This window comes from Pygocentrus nattereri, chromosome 12 (assembly GCF_015220715.1).
Source record: "Pygocentrus nattereri isolate fPygNat1 chromosome 12, fPygNat1.pri, whole genome shotgun sequence".
In the NCBI taxonomy this organism is placed as follows: Eukaryota; Metazoa; Chordata; class Actinopteri; order Characiformes; family Serrasalmidae; genus Pygocentrus; species Pygocentrus nattereri.
The window spans coordinates 26,423,165-26,447,497 of NC_051222.1; the positions used below are offsets into that span (position 1 = coordinate 26,423,165).

The 24,333-nt window shown below is 37.8% G+C and overlaps 1 protein-coding gene across 1 annotated transcript; it reads right to left on the reverse strand.

Moving 5' to 3' along the window:
• Positions 1–458: 458 nt before the first annotated feature.
• slc2a15b (solute carrier family 2 member 15b) lies at positions 459–22,541 on the reverse strand. Its single transcript, XM_017712124.2, has 12 exons — positions 22,410–22,541; positions 16,180–16,278; positions 11,688–11,848; positions 10,933–11,057; positions 10,620–10,765; positions 10,103–10,235; positions 7,588–7,775; positions 6,838–6,948; positions 6,055–6,156; positions 5,662–5,737; positions 4,357–4,484; positions 459–2,905 (listed from the first exon to the last, which is right to left on the reverse strand). The coding sequence occupies exons 1-12, from the start codon at positions 22,452–22,454 to the stop codon at positions 2,624–2,626; spliced, it is 1,596 nt and encodes a 531-aa protein (XP_017567613.1). The 5' UTR covers positions 22,455–22,541; the 3' UTR covers positions 459–2,623.
• Between the last annotated feature and the right edge of the window lie 1,792 nt (positions 22,542–24,333).

Genomic DNA, 24,333 nt, shown 5'->3' on the forward strand with positions numbered 1-24,333 from the left:
TAAAGCCTCTAAAAGCTTTTTTTTTTACATGAAAGAGTTATGATGGCTACATTGTTACATTGTACAATTTTGCACTAAAACATTAGTACGTGTAGGGTGATATAAGAGTAAACAGTATCTGGAAAAAGCACTTTTTTCAGATTTATACTATCCTCAACATTACATATAAAGACAAAAATAATACACGTAGGGTCACTGGTAACCTGGTTAATCTTTAAATGCTTAATTGGCAATAAAAACGATGTAATTTACTGTGGAAATGCTGATGTCAAAGAACCTACAAGGCTTATTAAACACAGAGCCATAAGTTCATATTAGAAAGTTTGCTGTCTGTCTATGTCTGATAGATAGTGACATGAAAAACATTGAATTGATGGCAATGAATTGATGAGAGCAGCTATTGTGCTATTTTTTTATTATGTAAACCTTTTATTCATTTGTTTATTTGTGTAGTCAGAAGAAACTGTATATTTTACACTGGAGGCAACTGACAGGCAAATGGAGAAAGTGTAAATTTACTCATATTCATAAGATTAAGGAAACAATACTGAGAGACAACATTTTTATCTTTTTAAAAACATTTCATTTTTTATTTTTTTACTGTGGGGAGATACTGTTTAGAATGTTTCCAGGACACCATCTTTTCAGGTACCTTTCAAGCAGGACAGGACCTGGCTAGACATGTGCATAGTATGATTTCATGTATATACACTGTGGCAAAAGAGGTAAAACTGTCAGAAAGTACAGTACTCCAACATTTTAAAAGTAAGTCATAAAGGTACAGTACAGTCTTCAGGCACTGGATACAGAGACTATCAATGTAGTCATGGATATGCACTCCTTTGCAAAAAGGAGAAGAAAATGTCAAATGAAGCTCAACATCTTCTACTGATATTATAAATAAGGCATTATGAACAGGCAGGAAAACGTCCATCGCGCAGGCCAGATTTAGAAAGGTAAGCTGACATTTTGTATATATGGGATATGGGGTGTTTTTTAAAAGAGAAAAGCTAAGAATTTGAAAATATGAATATAAAGCTAAACAATCAGTGACGTTTTAGACAAAATTGACACATCTACCCATTTCCCAAATTACTATTGACTGAAGTGACAAAATATTCAAATTCATAGTATAAAACCAGCTACATTAAAGTTAGATTTTAACACTGCTTGGTCTCAAAATCGGCCACTACATTCCCTCTAGATGCTACTGAAGGAATAGCTCAACTAGACTGCTGGGACAGCGAAGTTGTGAAGTGGTGGGCAATATGACAAAAATATAACATCACAATACATTAAGACATTTTGTTGATTCCATATGTAAATCATGATATGTTGTTTTTCTGTGGTTTGATAAAATAATGCCAGAAAAATCACTATCAAAAACTTGAATACAATGATTTCTATTCAATGTTTCACATACGAAGCTGCAATGGATTCAATTAAACAGAACTAATTATACTCTCAGTGCAATAAAACATGCCGTTATCGGAGTTCTTTAAAGAGTTTTTTTTTTAAAGAGTTTGATGTAAAATGTAAACATATGTCTCAAGACTTACCATTCACTCCCCAGGCCACACAGCACATATATAGAAACCAAGTTGGATTAAGAGTCTGTTTTGAATTAATTGTTTTTGTGATGTCACAAAAACCAACACATTCACATATATCCACCTATTCAGCCTACAGCAGTGTAGCCCCGCCCATTCATGCTGAAGTTATAAGGAGTGTTTCAGCCTGAACTGCTTTTTGAATGAGGAATAATGCAGGGCAGCCAATCAGAACAGAGATACAGCACATATTTCAGACTTCAAGGCACAGTTGTAAAAACAGCCTGTTTAATTTTAAGAGGTAAAGAGAGGTTGAAAAATGTGAAAAAACTGTGAAAAAATAAAATGCATGATAAATAGAGGATGACAAGTCATGACATGCTTAGGAAAGTGCATTGTCATGCAATGTGATTATTATAACGTGTTTATTATGAAAATGACAAATATTGTCATATTGTCATATTGCCCACTCATACTGCCTTGTTATCCAGAAAACCAACGTCTCCTTGGCAAAATGGTCTGGAGCCATATTTGAACCAGTAACAGAAAGGCATTTGATATGAATCAAAATTAAAATCTGCTGCGCTTAAAACAGTAACTGGAATTTTTTATAGCATTTTTTTTTCCGATCAAGCAGAAGGACACTAATTATGCTGGAAAATATTTTAAAGGGGCTGGATGACAAAAATACATTTCCTGAGATAAAAATAATCGCTCGTGTTCTTTGTAGAGAACTCAAACAAACATTTGACATCACTAAATGTTGGCAGAGTCTTTACACCACGTGATGAGCCACCGTTCAAGATGTTCCAATGGAATATTCAAGTCTTTCTTAACAGATCTTAACAGCTGTTGAAAAATTTTACATGTTTTCAAATGAACATATGCAGATGTAAAATAGGCTTTGAGTCATGCTCAGTTAACAGTATTTTAGCATCAAACCCCTTTCTGGCATAGCGGAACTGCCTCTGCTCTTACAGTGACTGAGGAGCAGTTGTGTTCTATAGCACCAAAGATATTCAGTCACTCTCTCACAAACAGACAGACATCTTCCCATTTCTACATTAGTCCCTCTACTCCTCATCTTCATCACTCCATGTGTATTTCTCCTCTAGGAGCTCCTTATGCCCCATCTTAGCTTCTACTGCACCATATCCATTCATCTTTTTGAGGCTGAGCTGGTCGGCCAAGGCCAGCGGTTCCGTCTCGAGTTCACAGTTGTTTCTGGATGCGAACATCTGACTGATCTCCACAAATGTTTTGTTCATTGTCTCAGGGATGATGAAGTAGACGTAGGCCGCCACGCCCACACAAACACCAAAGAAGATCAGGTAACAAAATGCACCTGCAGACATCTGGTAAAGGGAAAGGAAATATGGATAATTTCAACAATAATAATAATAATAATAATAATGCACTGTAAGGCCTTCTTACAATTTCAAACCTTTTATTTTCTACAAGAAGACTCTTAGAATAAAGTTGTCTAAATAGTTCACGGTTTGGACATTCGGTTCTAGAAAATACCTTTTAACTGTTATTAAATCCTTACATTAAGTCAAGGACCTTCAAACTTTATAAGGCACTTCTGATTTACAAAAAAAGTTTTTTGGGGTACCAAAAGTGGTTGTTCTGTGTCATCAATTTCCAGAACTCTTTTTGGCCCCTTTATTATTATAGGGGAATCCTATCAGTTTTTCAAAATGTCTCCAGAATTGAGACGTTAGAATGTAAACAAAGTCATTCAGAGCGATCTGATGTGAAATTGTCTGTTTTAGACAAATTTACCACCTGAGAATTTCTTTACAGTGGTGGGGATAAGAACTGGAGTCACAACGTTTACAAGTACAGTGATTTATTTGCATTTATAAGTGTCCAGTGATTCTACACAAATCTGAGTTTTTATATGTTATGTTGATAATGGTAAAATATTGGTAAACACACAAAAATATTTTTTTAGGACTATTTTGCTGTACAACACGCTGCACATCAGGCAGTGTATTAGATGTTACGGTGGTTCAGTGGATAATGCTGCTGCCTCACAGCAAGATGGGCTTGGGTTCAGTTCCCCAGCTGGGCAACCAGGGTCCTTTCTGTGTGCTGTTTGCTTGGTCTCCCTGTGTCTGCGTGGGTTTCCTCCCACAGTCCAAACACGTCAGGCTAACTGGACGTGCTAAATTGGCCCTAGGTGTAAACGTATATGTCTCTTCGTCTCTCTGCCCTGCAATGGACTGGTGATCTGTCCAGGGTGTATCCTGTCTTCCACCCAATGACTGCTGGTATAGGCTCCAGCTCCCCCCGTGACCCAGAAGGATAAGTGGTTTAGAGGGTGTGTGTATAATTGTCTATTTACATTCATCTTTGTTGGGTTATCTGCTTTGAGATTTGATCTGTACACTCTTAAAAAGATGCTTTTTCAGGGGTTCAAAGACAGTAGCTCATCTAGGTTTTATATAGCACCAAAATGGGTTCTTCTACTGGTAAACTGTCAGTTTGTAACAATAGCAAAACCCTTTTTGGTGCTATATAGAACTCTTTGCAGAAAGATTGTATGTAGAACCATATACAACACAGTCTCCATCAATCTGAAGATCCATTTCATCATGCTGAGAATTCTTTAAGCATGCAAATGGTTCTTGGAATGTTTGTGTTTCTATGTAGAACAGTTGTCTTTACTAAAGAGCCCTTGAGCAACTATGCGTTAAGATCGTGCTTTTGGTGTCCAACTACCAATATTTAAATATATGAGCAATGTGTAATAAATGCAATATTTGTTAGACACATCATCATCATGATATTACAAGCTCACCTGTAAGAATGGAAAGACAAAGCCCACCGTGAAGTTGGATATCCAATTAAGCGACCCCCCCACAATAAAAGCCGCAGGTCGGTGAGACTGCTTGAACAGCTCGCCTGTCATCAGGAAAGGCACTCCAGCTGTGCAGAGACCGCAAGAGACAAAAGAGTCATTACAATCCTCACACATCCTCCTTTCAACACCAGGGGGAGACTTTTCCTTGACTGAGCTGTGACAGAAAAGTCACACGTATTTCGCATGTGATCATGTTCTCACATGCCATAATGTGTTTTACACATGATATGACTTCTTTAACATGTGACGTATGCAAAAACCATGTGTTTATTCACATGTGAAATTCATCTGACTTTTCTGTATGGCATGTTATAAACATATGGTAGATGTTTACATTGACAGAATTTGTGCTTGCAATGCCCCTCAAAAATCTGGGGACATCTACAGCGCGGTCTGAAGGTCTGGAGGCCACTAGTGAAAGTGCTTCTATTTTGCATTCTTTTCTAATTTAATACATTTGTTCAATTACAAATTACATTATCAGTGTAACAGTCTGAGGGAACGATAAGGTCTTTGAAATTTTTAGATGAATTTCAGAATTTCTAAGGGTTGTCACCCTTTCAGTTTAATGGCAGCATGTGCCTGAGCTGGCATGGACTCGGATCCATGACAGAAGCCTCTGATGAGCAGATTGAATCCACCTGAACATTGTCTGAACACAAGTTTTAGTGGAAAGAAAAAGACAAAATAAATAATAAATAGATAAAAGGTTTATTTTTTGTGCAAAGGCTTGAGCGTGGTCAATAGTGCAGAATCTTTAATGATTCCTCCTTAGTTTACTTGTTACGACTTTTCTTAAATGTTTAAAAATCTAAAGCTTTCTGTTGTTTATTTGTGAGATTAAATGAAAACATTCCCGGATCTCAGTGTGGTTTCTTGGGCCCCACTGTAGCTTTTCAAATAGTTTTTAAAGAGCATTAAAAAGCCAATTGTTTTAGCTAGTGATGTTCAAAATGTGCTTTTGGAGGGGAATTCCAGTGCTTTTTCATAACTTAAGAATGACTCAGTTTGTACGTTGTAAACAAAATTAATTCAGATTAGACTAATATGAAACTGTCCACTGTTTGTGTCATGGGACAACTACGTGATGGGGCAAAGATTTTGCCCCCAAAACATAAGGTGATATCAGAATGAATGTTATTAAAGGTCCAGACCAATACGAATAAGAAGATATTCTTAGAGAGAGAGAGAGAGAGAGAGAGAGAGAGATAGAGCAGATAATGTGTCTTGTTAATATCTCACCAGGCCCGATGCAGAATCCTGCAATAATGCCGACCACACATGCCACGCTGACATAGTGCATGAAGGGCACATGAGCCTACCATTGGAAAAAAGCATGAGACCATAATGAAGGACAAGTGGTCTGCTATCACTACCATTCAACTTGAATTAAACATATGAGTCTGCAATCACAGAACACATTAAGCTCCTTTTTAAAGGCAAAATTCAAGGGGGGAATGCATAAAAGACTTCTGTCTAAAAGATACAACAGCTATTTTGTATGAATCGGAAGTTGCTGACATTCTTTAAGGCCTTAATGTCTGTCCGACAAGCCATTTAACCACTTTGCATAACTTCATAGTAACACGAGTTAAAGTTTTGATTGACATTTCTCAAATGAGGAGGTTCCTGTACCTGTAATATGAGGGAGAGGGTGATGCCTGCACAGCACACGCCCATAAAGCTGAATCCACCAATCATTAGTGGCCTCCTACCTACTCGTTCAATCGTGAAACACTGTGGGGAAGACAGAGAAAAGACACATAAAAGAAAAGAAACATAAACTTCCTTGGTTCACTGCCTAATGTACTCAATCCAGAGAGACAGAAGCAGATTCGTTCTACAGATTCGTTCTCGTAGACCAAATTCGTTGCTACATGTTGCTGATGAATAACATATAATTAAAGTAATGGTTTGGCGACCAATGAGATTTACACAATTTTTCACTTATTCCAAATGTATTGTGATTCAGCCAAGACATGTTAGGTGTCCAAATTTTGTTTCTTTAGTTTAGCGCTGGAGCTACGAGGCTAATGTTGCTAACAAACACTTTAAGTCAATAGTCACCCAAATCTTTTCCATAAATACTGTATGTCCCCAAAACCTCCTCATAGCTCCAAATGCTAAACTAAATAAGCAAAATTTGGACAGTATATTTCAGCTGAAGGACTGTGTAAATTAGATTTTTTTTGGTGAAGCTTTCCTTTAATATATCCTTTCTGTATACTGAGTCATAACTTCAAATTGCAAATATCACACATTGTAAATATTCTTGAGCTCACTTATATATTAGAGCAGTCCAAACACAGATCTGCTTTTATAATGTACAAACAAGAGATTTCACACATAAAACCAATCTGTAGTAGCCCATGTATGTGATATGCTGTGGGTCAGTGAATTACAGAACTGGTTTCTTACCCCAACGAGTCCAGCAATAACTTCGATGGCACCAGTCCCCACTGTTGTGTACTGAACCTGAGTGACAGAGATTCCTGCATTTTCGAAGATGGCGTTCGTGTAGAACCAGATCTGAAAATAGATACCCAGATAATTTGTTATTTGCACCCTATTTGATACATCAGTCTTACCATTATCTTTAGTTTACAAGTAAAAATATAAGTAAAAAGACATACAGTAACTTGGGAAAGCACATTTCCTGAAGAAAATGCAGTTGTTGGTTGGTTGCTAGGTTTTTGATATGTGTTTGCTATAGTATTTTAAGTGGTTGCTAGGGTGTTTCTAAGCAAATGGTAAGGTGACCAAGGTGCTTGCTAGAGCAGTTGCTGTGGTATTCCAGGTGGTAGCTATGATATCCCAGGTGGTTGATGGGATGGTGCTAGTGTAATTCCACCATGGTGACATAAAAAGTGTGTGCAAACGTTTAAACCAATTTCTGAGCATTTTCCATCATTCATTCCTATGAGGAAAAAACAGATTTGAATGATTGCTATGTGGGAACCATATATCCAATCAAAAAGCTGCATAAAAGCACACCTCTCACATTAAGACTGAACATTGGGGAGTTGCCTCAGTGTGTATAAATCTCAAAAACTGCAGGGCAAAACAGAAAAAGAATTATCCAATTCAGTGAATTGGATTGATTATACTATTATGCATTGAGAAATGACTAATTAGTAACCAAACATGTGTACAATTGCACACACTCACCGCATCAATGCCAGACAGCTGCATGCCTGCATTGATCACCAGGACAGTGATGACCTGCCAGCGTACGGTTTGGTCTCTGAGCAGCTCACAGACTGAGATGGTCTGCACTGAAGAGAGTGAGCGTTGCTCCTCCTGCATCTCCTCCACCTCCGCCTGGATATTAGCTTTCACTCGGTACCACTTCAGAGCTGCCAATGAAGCCAGAAGACAAGATACTGGTGACCATCAGAGGAAACAACATGAAAGACCTAACACTTCCAATTAGTAATGCACCATTTTTTGTAGGTGAACATTGACATGCACTGTGAGCACTGAGAACCATGCTGTGAAGTTACTAAAGGGTTAATAAGTTAAACCTAAAAAAAATGTGATGGAATTCCACCGATTTCTCAACATTTTCCATAACTGAATTACTAAGACATAAAAGTCAAGAGTAGTTTGGTGTGAAGTGCTTTGTTCTAGAGAAACTTAGTTAGAGTCAGAGTCAGTTAGTTCACAGTAGTGATGGTAGGAACCAGATGTCTGAAGAGTTTAATGCCACTAAAAGCTGTCCACACAAAAAGTTATGACATGATATGCTGAGACATTCTTTACAATTCTTTGAGGCAAGATTTTGGCCCTAAAATGATTTTTTTAAAAAAATATATTCATCATGGAAATATATAAATATATAAAAATATTTGGAAAGTAAATAAAACAGCTATATTTGTGTTGTAGACCTTGAGAGTCTTGCTTCCTATCACTACTACTGTAAAGAAATTTGTATCAGTAAGTTAATCTCAACCTTTGAATTACGTGGAAATTTTTAAAAAGCCATGGAAATAAAGTTGCATAGAGGTTTCTTTGGTGCAATACCATAGAAGAACCACTTTTGGGTCCATAAAGAACCTTTCAATGGATGGTTCCACAAAGTGTGAAGAACATTGTCAAAGTTTAAAGAACATCCACATAATGCAAAGATTCAGCACATTCTTAAAACGAAATGTTCCCAAAAGACTGATGTCTCTGCTAAAAACAGTTTTGCCAGTTATAGGAGTCACCTGAAGGACAAAAACATGCTAAAGGAGAAGCGGGGCATATAAAATGTGTTTCCTCAAAATATCGGTTCCATGTTTTCATGCTTATTTTAACTAAGACTACAGTTATAAAAAATGGCTTAGAATCATTACAATGGTAGCTTTTTATCATCTTCATAATCATCATCATTATATATATATATATATATTATATATTATAACACTAAACAATGAAAGCCCTAAAGTTGCGGCCTGACTGCTACTTGACCTTTCAAGTAAATCTTTGGCTAGCTCATTTTCTCAGAGTGTACTATGCTAGCTTCTGTATGATGGACAGGTCTTTGAAGTATCAGGCCAAAGGTCTTAAGTGCTTAGAAATCACATAAGAAGCTCTATTAGCCACCGAGAGACTGACCAGCACTCTGCCCTGTCCAATACAATCCAATCAAATGTAACGCAATGAAGTGAACAGCAGTCTTAACAAAGGCCTTCAGAGGAGCTGTGTGGAAAGCAGTGTGCAAGTAGAGGAGACGTTTGTCTAAAGTTAGAGTAGAAGAGAAGTGATACTACATACAAAAGGGGATGAAAATATCTTTGTACAGGAGATTAGCGTACTGTTATAACTACACTTAGTCAAAACTTACTGGACTGAAAAGTTTTCAAAGAACAACAGTACTGCATGGTGGGTCTTGTCTGTGACTATTAGAGCTAGGCCGTCTGCTTGAACCATACATGTCAAAACTCAAGGCATAACAGCTCTAATATTAATTTCTGTAAGTGCCACTTTCAGATTCCAGTAGTATATTAGCAGTAAACTAATGGCTTTTCATATGAACACTTTTTGGCTATTGTACATGAACCATAGACATCTAAAACTTGTAAAAGACATTCCATGTTTAATTTGAAGCTTGTAACACATATTAATGTGTATATTTACCTTGTAACAGTTTTACAGTGATTCTTTCAGTAAAGACACTGAGGCAGAGCGGCTACTGTTATCCATTTCAAACATCTGACTGAAGTGCATTAGTCAGGATTCCACTCGTAACCACAGTCAGTAACATATCTAGAACTTTCCAGAAGACCTGAATGCTTTTTCTCATAAAATTGGTCCCAGCCACTGGAAATCCAAACGGGAATGGTTGATTCTGCTTTTACTTCCTCATTATGGTAGTGATTAATCTGACATGTTAGGCCTTCAGGTCAGCTCCTGAAGTCCTAACCAACTGGAGAGTGAACTTGGTTGTAACTAATTACCACAGAGGAAAAAAATCCTAATCTGATCATTTTCTGTTGGAAAATTTCTGTTATTGTTTAAAAAAATTCCCTTTTGTCTTCATCCAGCAATAGATTAAAAATTATAGACATGTATTCCTAATTTCACAGAAATCATTAGGTCTTCTCTGAAGCCTCTGAGGGTTCTCCACCGGTCTTGTCAGCATCAACTTAATTACATTATGTCAATAATCGGTAATAATGAATAAATAGAAAACTATTACCTGTGATAGTAGCATGAATATTATGTCTCTCGATCAGCAAGTAACGAGGACTCTCTGGAAACCATGGTAAGAGCATTAGTTGAATGAAGGTCGGGGCCACAACTAAAGAAAGGAATAGAGGCCAATGCTCCTCCTGTGGAGGCAGATCATGACATTGCAGTGTCTTAGCAGAACAGTCATACAATCAAAGTTCAAATTGATGGAACACATTTCAGAAAGCTCTGTAAGTCAAATTGATCTGAAGAGTCCAGTTTCCCAAAAAACCTTGTACTTTTAGAATCTTGTTAACTGGGAGAGTGAGAGAGAGGGGGTTTAACTGAATGCTTGTTTTACTATGCATATAAGCAAACCTGGAAGCTTGTGAATATTATGATAATCCTAAAAAACGATTATTGAAATATCTATCAGGAATCAAATTCCTCCCTAAAATCTTTCTTGCAGCAACTGAACCATTTGTCAGATTTTGGTTATTAATGTGAGGTAATAAGAAGAGATTTCTACATTAATCTCAATCTACCTTGCCCAGGACCTCATGGAGTCCCAGAATTTGAGCGATAAAAACTCCAATACAGATGAAGATGCTAGGCATGAGGCCCAGGAAGCCACGGAGGTTCTTTGGTGCGATCTCTCCCAGGTACATGGGCACTACACTCAGGGAGATTCCTACACAAGCAGAAAAGAAGAAAGTATATTAGACTGTCATCAATGACAAGCAGAAAGTTTAGTCTTAACTAAGTCTGAAAATTAGTGCTCTAAAATGATCCCATTTTATTGATCAAATGGTTTAGATTCAAGACATTAGATCAGCATGTTACACATCGCTAAAGCACCTGAGTGAAGCCCTGTGATGAATCGGCCTATGATGATCATCTCTGGAGAGCCACATATTCTGCTGAAACCCATCAGAGCACCAGCTACAAATACTAAAACTGTGCTCTTCACCAGCGTCCCTTTCCTGAGCAGTAACAGAAATAACAGTTCATCACTGTCATAACAAAAACTCACAAATGAAAACTTGACAAGAGAAGAGGGAATGCATTCTTCATGTAATGGATTTTTTTTTCTTCAATATTTCTACCAATACTGATAGCTTCATTTCAAGACTGATTCCCGGGTCATATTTTTCCAATACATTCTTTTCAGATTACAAACCAAAAGTGGTTATGGCTTAAATAAAACCAAGGTGTGCGGTGCTGGAAGTGGCTATATTTACTTCGTCTCAGACGAAGAAGCACTGCCAATAATAGCATTCTTGTAGAAAGCAATTTAATCAGCAGTTTAGATTTTGGTAAAAAACGCATGTCTATTGGCTCACAGACATTAATAACTAGTTTGAATTTGGAGTGGAACAACACTGAATTTTTTGCTACTTGCTAATACTAAAGTTATTTGGCCACTACCATAATGGTATTGAATTTCGATACTCATCCCTACCCCTGACCTGTTAAATGGTTTTCATCTAGAAGATGTTCGTATAATTGAAAAAAGCTGGCATCAAACCAAGACTGACAATCACATTTCTGTGGAAAGACAGGCTTTCAAACTGTGTTCTCAAATTGTTGTTTGTCAACTGTTTATGCTTTACCTCCCGAATTTGGAGACCAGCATTCCGACGGTCAGGGAGCCCAGCAGACCCCCAACTGCAAAGATGGATACAGTGATGGAGTAGAGCACTGTAATGCTGTCATGACTCAGGCCGGTCCCATTACGCCTCACTGCTGTGCGGTTAAAGAATTCCTTTATGTACTGGGAAGAAGAAAAGAGAAAAAGAGCTTATATAAATATGTGCTGTTGCTCATTAAAATCCGAAATCACAATCCTAATGACATCACCAGATAATTATTATGATAATTATCTGGTTATCAGATAATTATCTGCATAGGACAATATTTAAAATGTTCATTTTTGGTAAAGTTGAGCTACTATGCTGTATAGAACTGTATAGAAAGTTTGATGCATTTGTAGTTTATACATAGAAATAATCTATGCAAAGTATAGACATATACACATTATACATCAACAGAATTGCTGTTGGAACAAAACCTCATATCTCAAAACGATAACTTTATTGGAGAAGGAAAAAAAACTACTTTACTTTTAAAGTAAGTCAATGAAACCAGAAAGTCATTTTGATCTGTTTCTTTTGGTCTATTCCTCCTGCTGTGTCTGATCCGCTCATACCAGCGCAACACACACTAACACACCACCACCACATCAGTGTTACTGCAGTACATAGTTTTTTATGTATAAGCATTGGTCTATGCATTGTCAGATTGTCAGATGTACTTGAAAAATTTTGGATCTTGGCATTGGCCCACAATCCCATATTGGTACATCATGTGTGTGGGAAAAGTTTGATTCTTAGATGCATTGCGATTCAGAAATGTCAAAAAATCGATTTCCTAAATTTTAGTTTATAAGGTAATGTTGACCAAACGTAAAAGGCGAAACTTGGAAGTGGGTAGGTGCAGCATCCACCCAGTCTGTGGCGGCACATAACAGAAACACAGCTGGATGAGTGAGAATTCCGACCAGCTCCCTCTGCATTAAAGCCAGGTTAGGTCAGGAGTCAAGACCCAAATGATAAGAAGAGCCATTTAGTCTTTTCAACAAAAATCAAACCACAGCATTTAATGCCCAGTATGTTTCAGTGTGTGCTGATGTCCTAGTTTAGGCTAAAGAATGAAAGAAAATGCGGACTCACTTTGCTCTGCTTTAAGTTTTAGCTCAGCTATAGCCGCTTTCCTCCCATCCCTGCCAGAAACCATTTCCTCAGAACTAGAGCAGCTTATTGTAAAATGTCTCTCCTCGTTCGGCTGTTTTATGAGGCTGAAGTCGCTTCTTATTCTCCAGCTTCTTGTTTGAATTTTTCCGTTCCACCTTAAATTCTGACTGAGTCACCAAATGTAAATACGGCACCATTTAACGTGGAATGGGAAAATTCAAATAAGAAGCGACTTCATCTTAGCAACCTTTTAGTGTTTGACAGTCTCTCATTGCAGATTTAACATTCCAGGAAACAAACTGCTCTGCTCATAAATGGGAACAAGTCCATTCGTCTCCAAATGTTCGTCTTAAATCTCTTTGCCATTTCGTAGCTACTGGCCAGGTGAGACTTCGCTGCTATGTGACCTGTAGTCCTCTCAGTCGTTGAGAAAGGCTTTCGCACTATGTTGCACACTTTTGAGCTGAGATTCAGCGTCCAGTCCCGAAGATATTTTACTGGCACAGTGACCCCCCACTACAACGAGACCAAAACCGAAGTTATAAAATCACTTAATTAAACGGGCAGGACGGCTGTAACGTGCTGCGTGGACATCCATTATCACTGGATCTTATTTCACTGTAACAGCGCATTTTATCACAGATGAGTGGCAGCAGCGTCTCAATCAAGAGCAGTGAATGAAAGCCTTCTAGATCACTTCCATTTGATTTATTATTAAATGATATTGGAAGTAAATTCATTATGGATCATTACAAATACTTTGCTTTAAAACTACCTAGTCCTGACACAGTAAGAAAAAAGGAAATCCTGTATACAAAAAAAGATGCATTGAGATGCTCGATAATCATTTAATAATCGCATGGCAGCCCTCTGAATCAAATCTAATCATGAGGTTCCTAAAGATTCCCACCCCTAGCATTATGTAGGTGTGCCCATCAATCCATCCTTCAAATGAAAGCTCAGCTTAAACAACTACTCTATTGAGCCTTCACAAGATTAAATTGCACTACTGAGACTCCAGAGACTAGAAATGTGTGCTTAATGCAATTATGACTGATCATCTGATCTAAGGTCATCATGGGAATTAGAACATTATTAAGAACCATCAAAGTTTATTAGCTTGGTAGATGACAGCAAACTAAATCAATTAGGGCTGATCAAGTGTCAAACTTGCCAAGAATCTCAGTAATCAATCAATAATCTTAGGGCTGTCTGTTGAGGACATTACATCCTATCAAACGGACAAGCTGACTTTGTCCAAGTTCTATGCATTAAAGGAATAGTTTGGTGAAAAAATGTAATTTACTAATTTATTTTGTTTTAAACTGGAGCTACAAGGCTAACATGTGCTTAGAGCACATTATGATACATGAAGGTGAGGATTCTGTGAGGGAGGTTTAATGCAGTACAGTGCTTCTTGTATTTAATAGTGGACCCTGGCATTCAGTTACAGTGAGGTCTTCATTTTTATAATTTGTATTCATGTTGACATATTGTGCTCTTAATCACATTGACACGTCTGTGCAACATTCATAAAGATCTGGATGTGGTTTGAGCAACTTATGTAGTAAATGACATGTACTGTACATCAGATGTGTTTGAATCTGCAGTTCTGACATTATGACATAGCATGGATAAAGTGTAAGGATAGTTTTTGTTCCCATAAAACAAGACTGTACCCGCAACCATAACTTTTAATCAAGCTGAAATCATGATGAAGTCTCTTCTCCTTACAAACATGTTTGTTTCCCTTTTTTCAATAGGTTTGACAAAAAATAGTCACATTTAAGTAAACTAAACTTGTGCTTCAGCAAATTTGCATAAATCAGATTTATGGCTGTAGCCGTACCAGAAAGATGACTGTTGGCTTAGTGCCTACATATATATATTCTATATATGTTCTATAAATATTCTTAGTACAACTTTCATAGTTTTTCAAGACAAAAAGCAAAACAAGCTCAAAGAGCATGAGAAATATTTCCCCTTCTCTCAACTGCAAAAAAAAAAAGAAGAAAAAAAAGGTCTCATGTGATTACCACACAGACACTCTTTCTCTCCATCCCCACATGGCTTTCCCCAGAACTCTCACACATTCCGTCCTAAAAATGATTTGGCTCATTGACTTCAACTTTAGCAGCTTTTTGAATGATGATATCATTTAGAGTTAACATGGTACAAAACATGCTAGCGTCCGTCTTTTCTCTAAAGACGCTTGCGTGTAAACACAGGGCTTTTAGCAGAAAAGGGTGATCCATTTTATGCCCATTTGACCACATTTACTCTGAAACAGCCTCTTGTTTTGAAGAGCTGTTGGCCTGCACTCCCTGCATGAATTAGCAGTTGTGTCACAGAACACATGGTAAGTAACTAGAACTAAGAATAACATTTTCCTTCATTCCTTAATGATAAAACCTCAACATGATACCTAAGGTTGTCTATTTCATGCTAGTAAATCTACTAAAAGTTGTTAATTTCTTGATTTAATTTAATAGCAGTTTAATGTAAACATAAAAAAAGTTTCAATATGTCCCTTCATTCCTCAGGTCATACACGGAGATTTGTGTGTCTGTATATATATATATATATAAATATATATATATATATATATATATATATCCATGTATATGTAATGCAATGTGTTCATATCTGCCTGTTAAGCCAACAGCAGTTTAGTGCCACTCATTTACATTTAAGTGATAGAGATTGTTTCAAGTCCAACACAGGGAGGCCAATGGAAACAGGGTCATTTATCGGTATAATTGGAAAAGATAAAAAGATATTGGAAAATGATCATCGGGTGGCATGGTGGCGTGGTGGGTAGCGCTGTCACCTCACAGCGAGGAGGGCCTGGGTTCGATTCCCCGGCCGGGCGGCCAGGGTCCTCTCTGTGTGGACTTTGCATGTTCTCCCCGTGTCTGCATGGGTTTCCTCCCACAGTCCAAAAGACATGCAGTCAGGCCAATTGGATGTGCTAAATTGCCCCTAGGTGTGAGTGACTGTCTGTCTGTCTGCCCTGTGATGGACTGGCGACCTGTCCAGGGTGTATCCTGCCTTTTGCCCGAAGACTGCTGGGATAGGCTCCAGCATCCCCCCGCGACCCTGACGGAGAAGCGGCTTAGAAAATGGGTGGATGGATGGAAAATGATCATGTAGAAACAAGTTGTGTTTTTGGTTCATTAAACTACACCAAAGTCATATGTGGAAGTTTTATTTTCAGCATAACCATTTCACACTTTCGTCCTCCAAAGATAATGACCAAAGTCATACTGAGCCATTTTCCATTATATTGAAATATTGTGTCATTCATGTGCTGCAGGCATTACTTCTCCATGAGTTCTTTGTTTTCACTAACCTGAGCAGGAGAATTGACTACAGCCAGGTTATAGCCATAAAGCATAGAGCTGCCAAAGGAGGAGAGAAACGCTACTGCCAGCAGGGACAGGGTTAAATGCTGTGGAAACAAGAAACAGACAGTTAGTATCTGATATTTCAATGGCGTCTAATGCTACAATCACCCAGAAAGGCACTGGTTCAACTTGCACAAACAACAACGATTGCAGTGCTTCCGTGATCTTCAGAAGAATTCTGTAACGTTCTAAATTCTGCAGCTTACATCCTTAACACAGAATCAAAGCAAGTACTGTCTACCAAGTATCTGAAAGAGCCTGCAATGTGAGTGAAACCAAAAACTATACAACTATCACACCAAGATAGAAGATATAGATTTTCAGAGTCAACCATTTGGCTGTATTGCACCTTTCATTTTTTCAGCAGACCTGCTTTCAGTTTTTTTAGAAACATATGAGGATATTTTTCCACACCTCCAAAGTTCAGTCTTAGAAGTTGGCTACACTTTCTGCTTCTCACAACCCACATAAACCCAAATCCATTCAGTGATGTTAAGGTATGGACTCTGGCGGGGTCCAGCCTATTTTTCAGATCTGAAGCAAAAGTGGAGCTTGATTTTCTCTCCCAAAGATGAAAATATAAGTTCTGTTTATCTGATGGGGACAGTTTTGGAGGCAGACCTCCTTGTGCAGGTGTGTTATCTTATATCTCTTCAGAAATGTCTCCTGAAAATGAAGAACATGTTGAGCTATACATAAAAAAACACATACACTGAGTTCTGCATATCTAAATCTGCAAGACCTTCAACAAGTAACAAAGCGAAAGCCAGTACTTATTGAAAACAGTTCTATATAGCACCAAAAAGGGTTCTTCTGTGATTATAAGTTTGGCATTGTACTAATATCAGACTCATAATATCAGCACTATATAGAACCATTTTTTATCTCAAGAACCATTTCACCATGAAAAGAACCATTTAAGCATGCAACACTTCTGACCACTGTGAAAAGGAAGTCATACCAGCTTTTGAGCACAGCAGGTCATTACTGTCGGCTAGAAATCAAGTCACCTCATGAATACATCAGCATTATTATGTTATTTTGGGTGTGCTTTTGTGTAAACTGATTTGTGCCTGCAGTCCCGCTTAAGTAACTTGGAGGATTAAATGCCTGGCTTATGGGCACAATGGTGGTAGTAGTATTCTATCAGCTGAGATCTAACCCATGATCTCTTGGCTCATTACCAAGTCCCCTGACTGCTGGGCAACCGCCACACTGGTAGTACCATAAATACCATAATACTCCCTCCATCCATTTGAGGATAAGCATTTTATGAAGAATGTGTCTAGTTTGTATTGGAAAGCAAGACTGTTCCTTCCTGAACACCACGTTTCCCTATTATTAATAAAAAAGACAGCATTATGTTAGCTTGGAAATATATCCAGACAGCTGCTGCCCTGTTGTCAGAACAGGTCACTCAGTTCAAGACAGGTCACAGCCCCTAGTCAGTTGACTGTTGTGAGCAAAAATGTGTGGATTACCCATTACAGTTGACTGCAATGGGTATTTATATTTACACTTACAGCATTTAGCAGATGCTCTTATTCAAATACACTTTGTTGTCTACTTGAAAGAGATATCCTTGTAGGGGAACTCCACCAATTCCTGCTTAATTAAATCATTTTAAGCATCAGTTGTTTGACATTGTGAACTCTGGTTCCCATCACTACCTCAGTTTTCTCTATGAGTCGATCCGGTTCGATCCCCAGGGCCGACAGTCCATGACTGAGGTGTCCTTGAGCAAGACATCCAACCCCCAATTGCTCCCCGGGGCCGTGGATAGGGCTGCCCACCGCTCCAGGGAAGTGTGCTAACTGCCCCCTAGTGTGTTCACTAGTGTGTATGTGGTGTTTCACTTCACGGATGGGTTAAATGCGGAGGTGGAATTTCCCTGGTTGTGGGATCAAAAAAGTATCACTTAACTTACATCTTTAAAAATGAATAATGTAATTGTCTGAATGTGCTGGTTTCTTCTCTAAGCTAGTACAAATAGGCCAGTGTCCCTAAATGAATTTCATAGGACAGAACTAACTTCCTATTTTTCTCTAGCACAGCTAACCTGATAATGAATCACCGTAAAGCAGTTTACCTGTGAGTCAGTTCTCTTAGCTAAATAACATGTTACTCAGAACAGCACAGGGAGCTTTAACACTGTTTGACTTGTGTATAGTTGGAAAAACCATACAATTCCATTGTAACAATAATAGGATCCTTTTTGTGCTATACAGAACCATTTTTAAAAGATTCCTTAAAGAGGTTTTCCATCACAGAGAACCATGCAAAGAACCATGGCTTATCAGGTTGGCATGGTTCTAAATATAATTGTTGTCTTTACTCAAGAACCCTTGAAGAGCCCATTTTTAAGGGTGTGCACTCTTAGCAAAAAGGGTTCTATATAGTACCAAAAATATTTTTTGACCTCTAAGTATAATTTTGGGTGCCGTGTAGAACTGATTTTAAAGGTTATTTAAATAACCACATGAATGATTTGCATCTTAGTAAGCCAGCCAGAGAAAGCATCAAATGATTCATTTGGTCCTAGTTCTGTATATGACCATTGCCTTTACTAAAGAACCCTTGAGTCCATTAACACACATAGGAACACCAGCCAGTAGTGAGTTACAGTCTATTGAGTTACAGCTATATAGCAGGGCAGTCTATCAGGTTTAGTTATGAAATAAAGCACCTAATAAAGTCTCTGTTCAGTGTGTGTAACATGGTTTTCAAACTGTACACTGAATCTGATGGATTAGACTCTGGCTATAATCCATGTAGCCATACACATGACTGCAGAGGAAAGTGGAACGTGGCCGAGTCTGATGAGAATTTATAGTTAGCGTTTTGGAACAAAATCATCCTTTGATTCAGTCCAAAAATTCAAAGCCTGCCAATTTCAAAAGTGCTCACTCACATTTTCAAGAGGAAATCCATCTGATGGTGAAGGATAGAAAAATGCAATGTGAGTGGATTGGTTTCTGTACGGCCAGTGCCAAAGGAGATTTTCGCGTGAACATGCACGTGGTTGCAGAGCCAAAATGAATAGTTTTATTCAAATCCATTAAGCATTAAAGACTTATTCTAACTTCCAACTAAAATACATAACTAAGTTGCCCCTGTAATACAAACACACTCTAGCGGATTTTTGTCGTCCACGCTGTAAGGACCACCGGGCAGTCCACGTTTTCGTTCTACTCCAATTCCAAATGTGCCTGCTTTGTCTTACAGCCCTGATTAGCTGGTTCAGATACACGAGGAAGTTCAACAGAGCAAAAACATGGACAGAGTTGTGAATTTTTGAAGCAGAAGATTATACACTACTGAAAATAAAGGTGCTAGAAAGGATTTACTTTGCCACCTTTGCTTTCCTGAAGAATCATTAAATGGATGGTTCTTTAAGAAATCATTTTTATATAAGAGATGTATGAAGAACCTAGTATAAAGTGTAAAGCACCACTATATGATGTAAAGGCTCTAAATAGGGCTTCAAAATTATAAATAAAAATGTGTAAATGTGTAAATTAAAAAGGATGATATTCATCTTTAAGAATCAATTCAATGAACTGATTATATAAACACTATAATAATAATAATAATAATAATAATAATAATAATAATAAATTTAATTTAAAAGCGCCTTTCTCGATACTCAAGGACACTGTACAAAATGTAGGGTTATATAAAAAAAATTGAACAGGTGATTTTTAAGACGGGATTTGAAAAGAGGAAAAGAGTCAATGTTATGGATGTCAGGTGGGAGGAAGTTCCAGAGTTTGGGAGCAGAGCGGCTGAAAGCTCTGCACCCCATGGTAGTCAGACGAGCAGAAGGTACAGAGAGATGAATGGAAGAGGAGGATCTGAGCGAGCGGGTAGAAGTTGCAATTTGGAGAAGATTTGACAGATAAGGAGGGGCAAGATTATGTATGGCCTTAAATGTGTGGAGGAGAATTTTGTATTCGATCCTATATTCGATAATATAGACCTGTGAACACTGTTGCCCTTGAACTTTCAAAGAAATAAATATTATTACAATAATAACTCATTTGAAAAGTTTTCCTGGGGTCGCACCAGCTGACTTGATAGACTGACCCAACCTGACCATTCTTTATAATGCAATACTCTCACTTTTCTTTAAAGCATGTCAGACTAAAAGTTGTTGGTTGTGCCACATGACAATTGAGGAAATCAGCTGTAATGGACAAATGTATGTTCAGTATGTAGAATCCTTATAAAGCTGTAATATTTCAAAGAAGGTTTCATGATTATTGCTTAAAATTTTGAACTAAATGACATTTTTCCATACTTTCACTTATCAGCATATATGGTTAGATGGTTGTGCCAACTGACATTTTCAGACATCTGTGTGCATAAATGCCAAAAATACGTTTTATTTTGAAAAAGTATCCACATAAAGCACATATTGTAGAATATCATGACATATTTCATGTATTTCTTTAAATTATGTCATTTGACAACATACTAATTAAAGTTTTTTTCCCCTGAAATCACATCCAAGCCACAGCATGTAATAAAGCTTTAGACAATGGAATGAAGCATATTTCACTGTGAGGTCATTAATATGCAAATTACAATATTACCATACAGACAATGTATGGCCTAATATTAGCTTAACACTATTCTTTGTAGTATTTCTAGTGTATTAGGCAGTATTTGGATATTGTTCCTGCAGAAGAAATCAAAGCTCTTAAAAAAGGATTGTTTGTCAAGGGTTCTAAGCAAAGACAATGGTCCAAATTTATTAAGCATCTCAGCGAAAGCATACTGATCTAAGATCAGGCCTCCTCTGCCCATATAGTCCCATTTGGTGCTACATAAAATGCATAAGATTGTGGTGGTTGGATAGTGTAGTGGTTAACACCGCTGCCTTGTAGACTGGGGTTCAATCCCCACCTGGGTAAGCACCCTACACTATACCAATAAGGGTCCTTGGGCAAGACTCCTAATACCACCTTGGCCTACCTGTGTAAAATGATCAAATTGTACGTCGCTCTGGATAAGATAAATTACATTTATGTAAATAAAATAATCCCAGATCAGCAAGTCTTACTCTATATGGGCCAATGATTCTAAAGAGAATTGCATGCTTAAAGGGTTCATCCTTCAGACTGATGGAGAATGTGTTGTACATGTTGTATAGAACCTTTCTGAAAATGGCTCTATGTAGCATCAAAAAGGATTCTGCTGTTGTTATAAACTTAACACCAGAAGAATAAAAGAACCCTTTCTGGTGCTACATAGAACTATTTTCAAAAAGCTGCTGTACAGAACCAGTTACAACACCTTCTCCATCATCTGAAGAACATTTAACTATGTGAAGAACCATTTAAGCTTTCAAAGGGTTCTGTCAGTTGTCACTGTTTAGCTTTTACTAATGAAGCCTTAGCTGCCCCCCCCCCCCGCCACTTTCTTTTTAAAGAGTGAAGCTCTGAATGCACAAAATTAGCTTATTACAGTTGGTGTCTAAAGCAGGCAAGAGAACCCAAGAACTAGAAATATACCATAAATCAGATGAAAACAAAGAGGCCCATGAAAAAGCTCTAATGCATGTGGAGGTTACAAAAGCATCTAAATACATTGCTACATTTCATAGAAATGAGAGGTCATAAAAGACGAGTCTAAGCACATTTACTCAAATCTTCATATCAGGAACTTCCCATGATACTCATTTATCTAGCCATTTATTTTAATGCTGTTGCTTTTGGGGAATAAACTCACATGTGTTTGGGTCAGATATTCTTGAAGTAATTTATTTGCAGCTTCCCCGCTTAAAAAGGACCATTAGAACCCAGGAGGATTAAAACCTAATGGTGTTGGTTTTAAATGGGAATTGTAGTTGTCAATAGATCACTTGTTTCCTATAGAACACATTTAGATCTAATTAGGAAACCTTCAAATGCATTTAGAATCAGACAGTGGTCACCTCTTAAGCCATTAGGATCCTTTACATTGTGATATTAACCCATTAAGCAGCTAAAACATAATCCATAACTATCAGGAGGCAACAGGTTTTTAAGCAGATTAGAGTAGGCTACAATGTTCTTTTTGCAACAGCAGCTGCTTTTAAAAGATAGACTTGTTTCACATGAACAGGACACACAACAGTTATTCAGTTACTCAGCTATTCAGCAGTTATGAAAGAATGGCTTTCTTTACTTACCCCTCTAATTTTCCCATCAGGCTCTTTTAAAATTTCCTCCGCCATTTAGGAAAGCATAAGTAAACACTCCACTGACTGTAAGGCAACAAAGAGAGAGAGAGAGGAAAACAGAGAGAGAGAGAGAGAGAGAGAGAGAGAGAGTGCTGTTCATGCGCTAAAACCTCTTTATAGTGCTGGTGTTCTGCTGTACGGTATTTGGGGAAAGAAGGCGTGTTGCTCTGAGAAGGCTTTGGCTCAGTTTATGTGTGTGTGTGTGTGTGTGTGGAGAGAGGGAAGTGTGTGTCCACTCTGTAGTGATTTGTGCCACACACCGGCATCACATGCTGACCATCCGCGTGATAACAAAGAGCCCATCAAACACAATCCTGTTAAAAACCTAAAAAAATACTGCAGTGATTATGAGTAATAGTCATTAACAGCAACTCCACACCACAAAAAATAATAATAATTAGCTGTAAATTTAATGCTACAAGACCTAGTTCTAAACAAGTAATACCTAAAGTGTTCTTGTCAAGTAAAGTCATCTTACTACACTGTCAGATTTTATTTTCTTATTCCCGATATTATTTTGTAGAACAAGCGAAATTACGCAACTGCTTTTACTTTTTGCAGTGACTTGATTTTCAGTTATTGATTTTAACAATAACACATCAGTCAAGGCTGCACGACCCCATCCTGGGTGACTAGTGTGAAGCACATTTGGTAGTGTGAAGAACAGAACCATTTGTGAAGAGGTTTATTTTCCACCATAGAGAGGAAGCATTTATGCATTCTAATGAGTCTTTGAGTTGACCCTGTTCTGTGTATAACCACTGCCTTGACTTAAATTGAGCTGTACAAGTGGGGAACTGAAATGTAGAAACACAGACAGAACCTTAGAGGCTATGCGTGAAAAGACCTTCAAGAATTCTACAAGCTCACGTCTAAATACTCACCACGGCTTGACCACATCAGCTGGTCTACTTTATCTCCATCCCAAGGCACATGAACAGACCGTACACAGAGCTAAACAAGCCAAATGCAGTTCATTTAATGCAGAGCAACAGACGTGTTGAACACCATCAGTTTGTTATGTAACCATTGAAAAATAAGATGAGGTGATAAAACAGAGACCACAATTGAGAAGACACTAACCTTCTCTATATCCTATGTGTGAAGCTACCTTCTGCTCATTATGACTGACCCTAAGTACAACAGAACTCAGTTCTCTGTTCAGAATAATTTCATGAGGCTCTAGCAGAAGATATTTCAGAGAAATGGTGCTGACTTTATAATAATAATTAGAAGAAGAAGAAGAACAATAACAATAATAAAAACAAACCATTAATTAGTGCCACCATTGGTTCAGATGTGATCTTCTGTGCTTATAGCAATACAACAGTCTCAAGCATGATGACCAGAGGGTATTTTCACACATAGAAGCTCCAGTGTCTGCATATAATGATCTTTTAATCCACATTCCCATTTATGAAGTGTTACATAAAAAAGATGGCGTTAATGCCTTGTGTTGGTCATTCACTTCATTCACAAGTGCCTGAACAATGGAGCACCTGCAGTCAGACTTTTAATAGTGATAGAAAATGTAAGAAAATGTAATATTTCTGTGGAATTAATTGTGTGATCTCAAGATATTGAGATCACAAAGACTGCTCAACTGGCTAATGATGCAACCAGAACAGAGACTACACTGACATCTGCATTTAGGTCTATGGGAAAGACATTACATAAGCTGGTTAAAGGCGTTCATTATGTGACAGCCATGCTCAGACATTAGAAGGAAAAACAGAAGAGCAACTGTTCCTCGGGTGAGTGAGAATATGTCAATGGACATGATCACAGTTAGAAAGAACAGTCTGTTCATGAGTACATAGACAAGGATACTGCAGTAGGCAGTGGTGGACAGTAACCAAGTAAATGTAATTAG

What these genes read in the sequence shown, in the direction of transcription:
- slc2a15b (XM_017712124.2), bottom strand. Translation starts at nt 22,454, where the DNA reads ATGGCGGAGGAAATTTTAAAAGAGCCTGATGGGAAAATTAGAGGG. An exon ending in CTGATGGGAAAATTAGAGGG is followed by an intron (nt 16,279 to 22,409) that starts GTAAGTAAAGAA and finishes TTGTTTCCACAG; the next exon opens with CATTTAACCCTGTCCCTGCT. An exon ending in CTGGTCTCCAAATTCGGGAG is followed by an intron (nt 11,058 to 11,687) that starts GTAAAGCATAAA and finishes GTTACTGCTCAG; the next exon opens with GAAAGGGACGCTGGTGAAGA.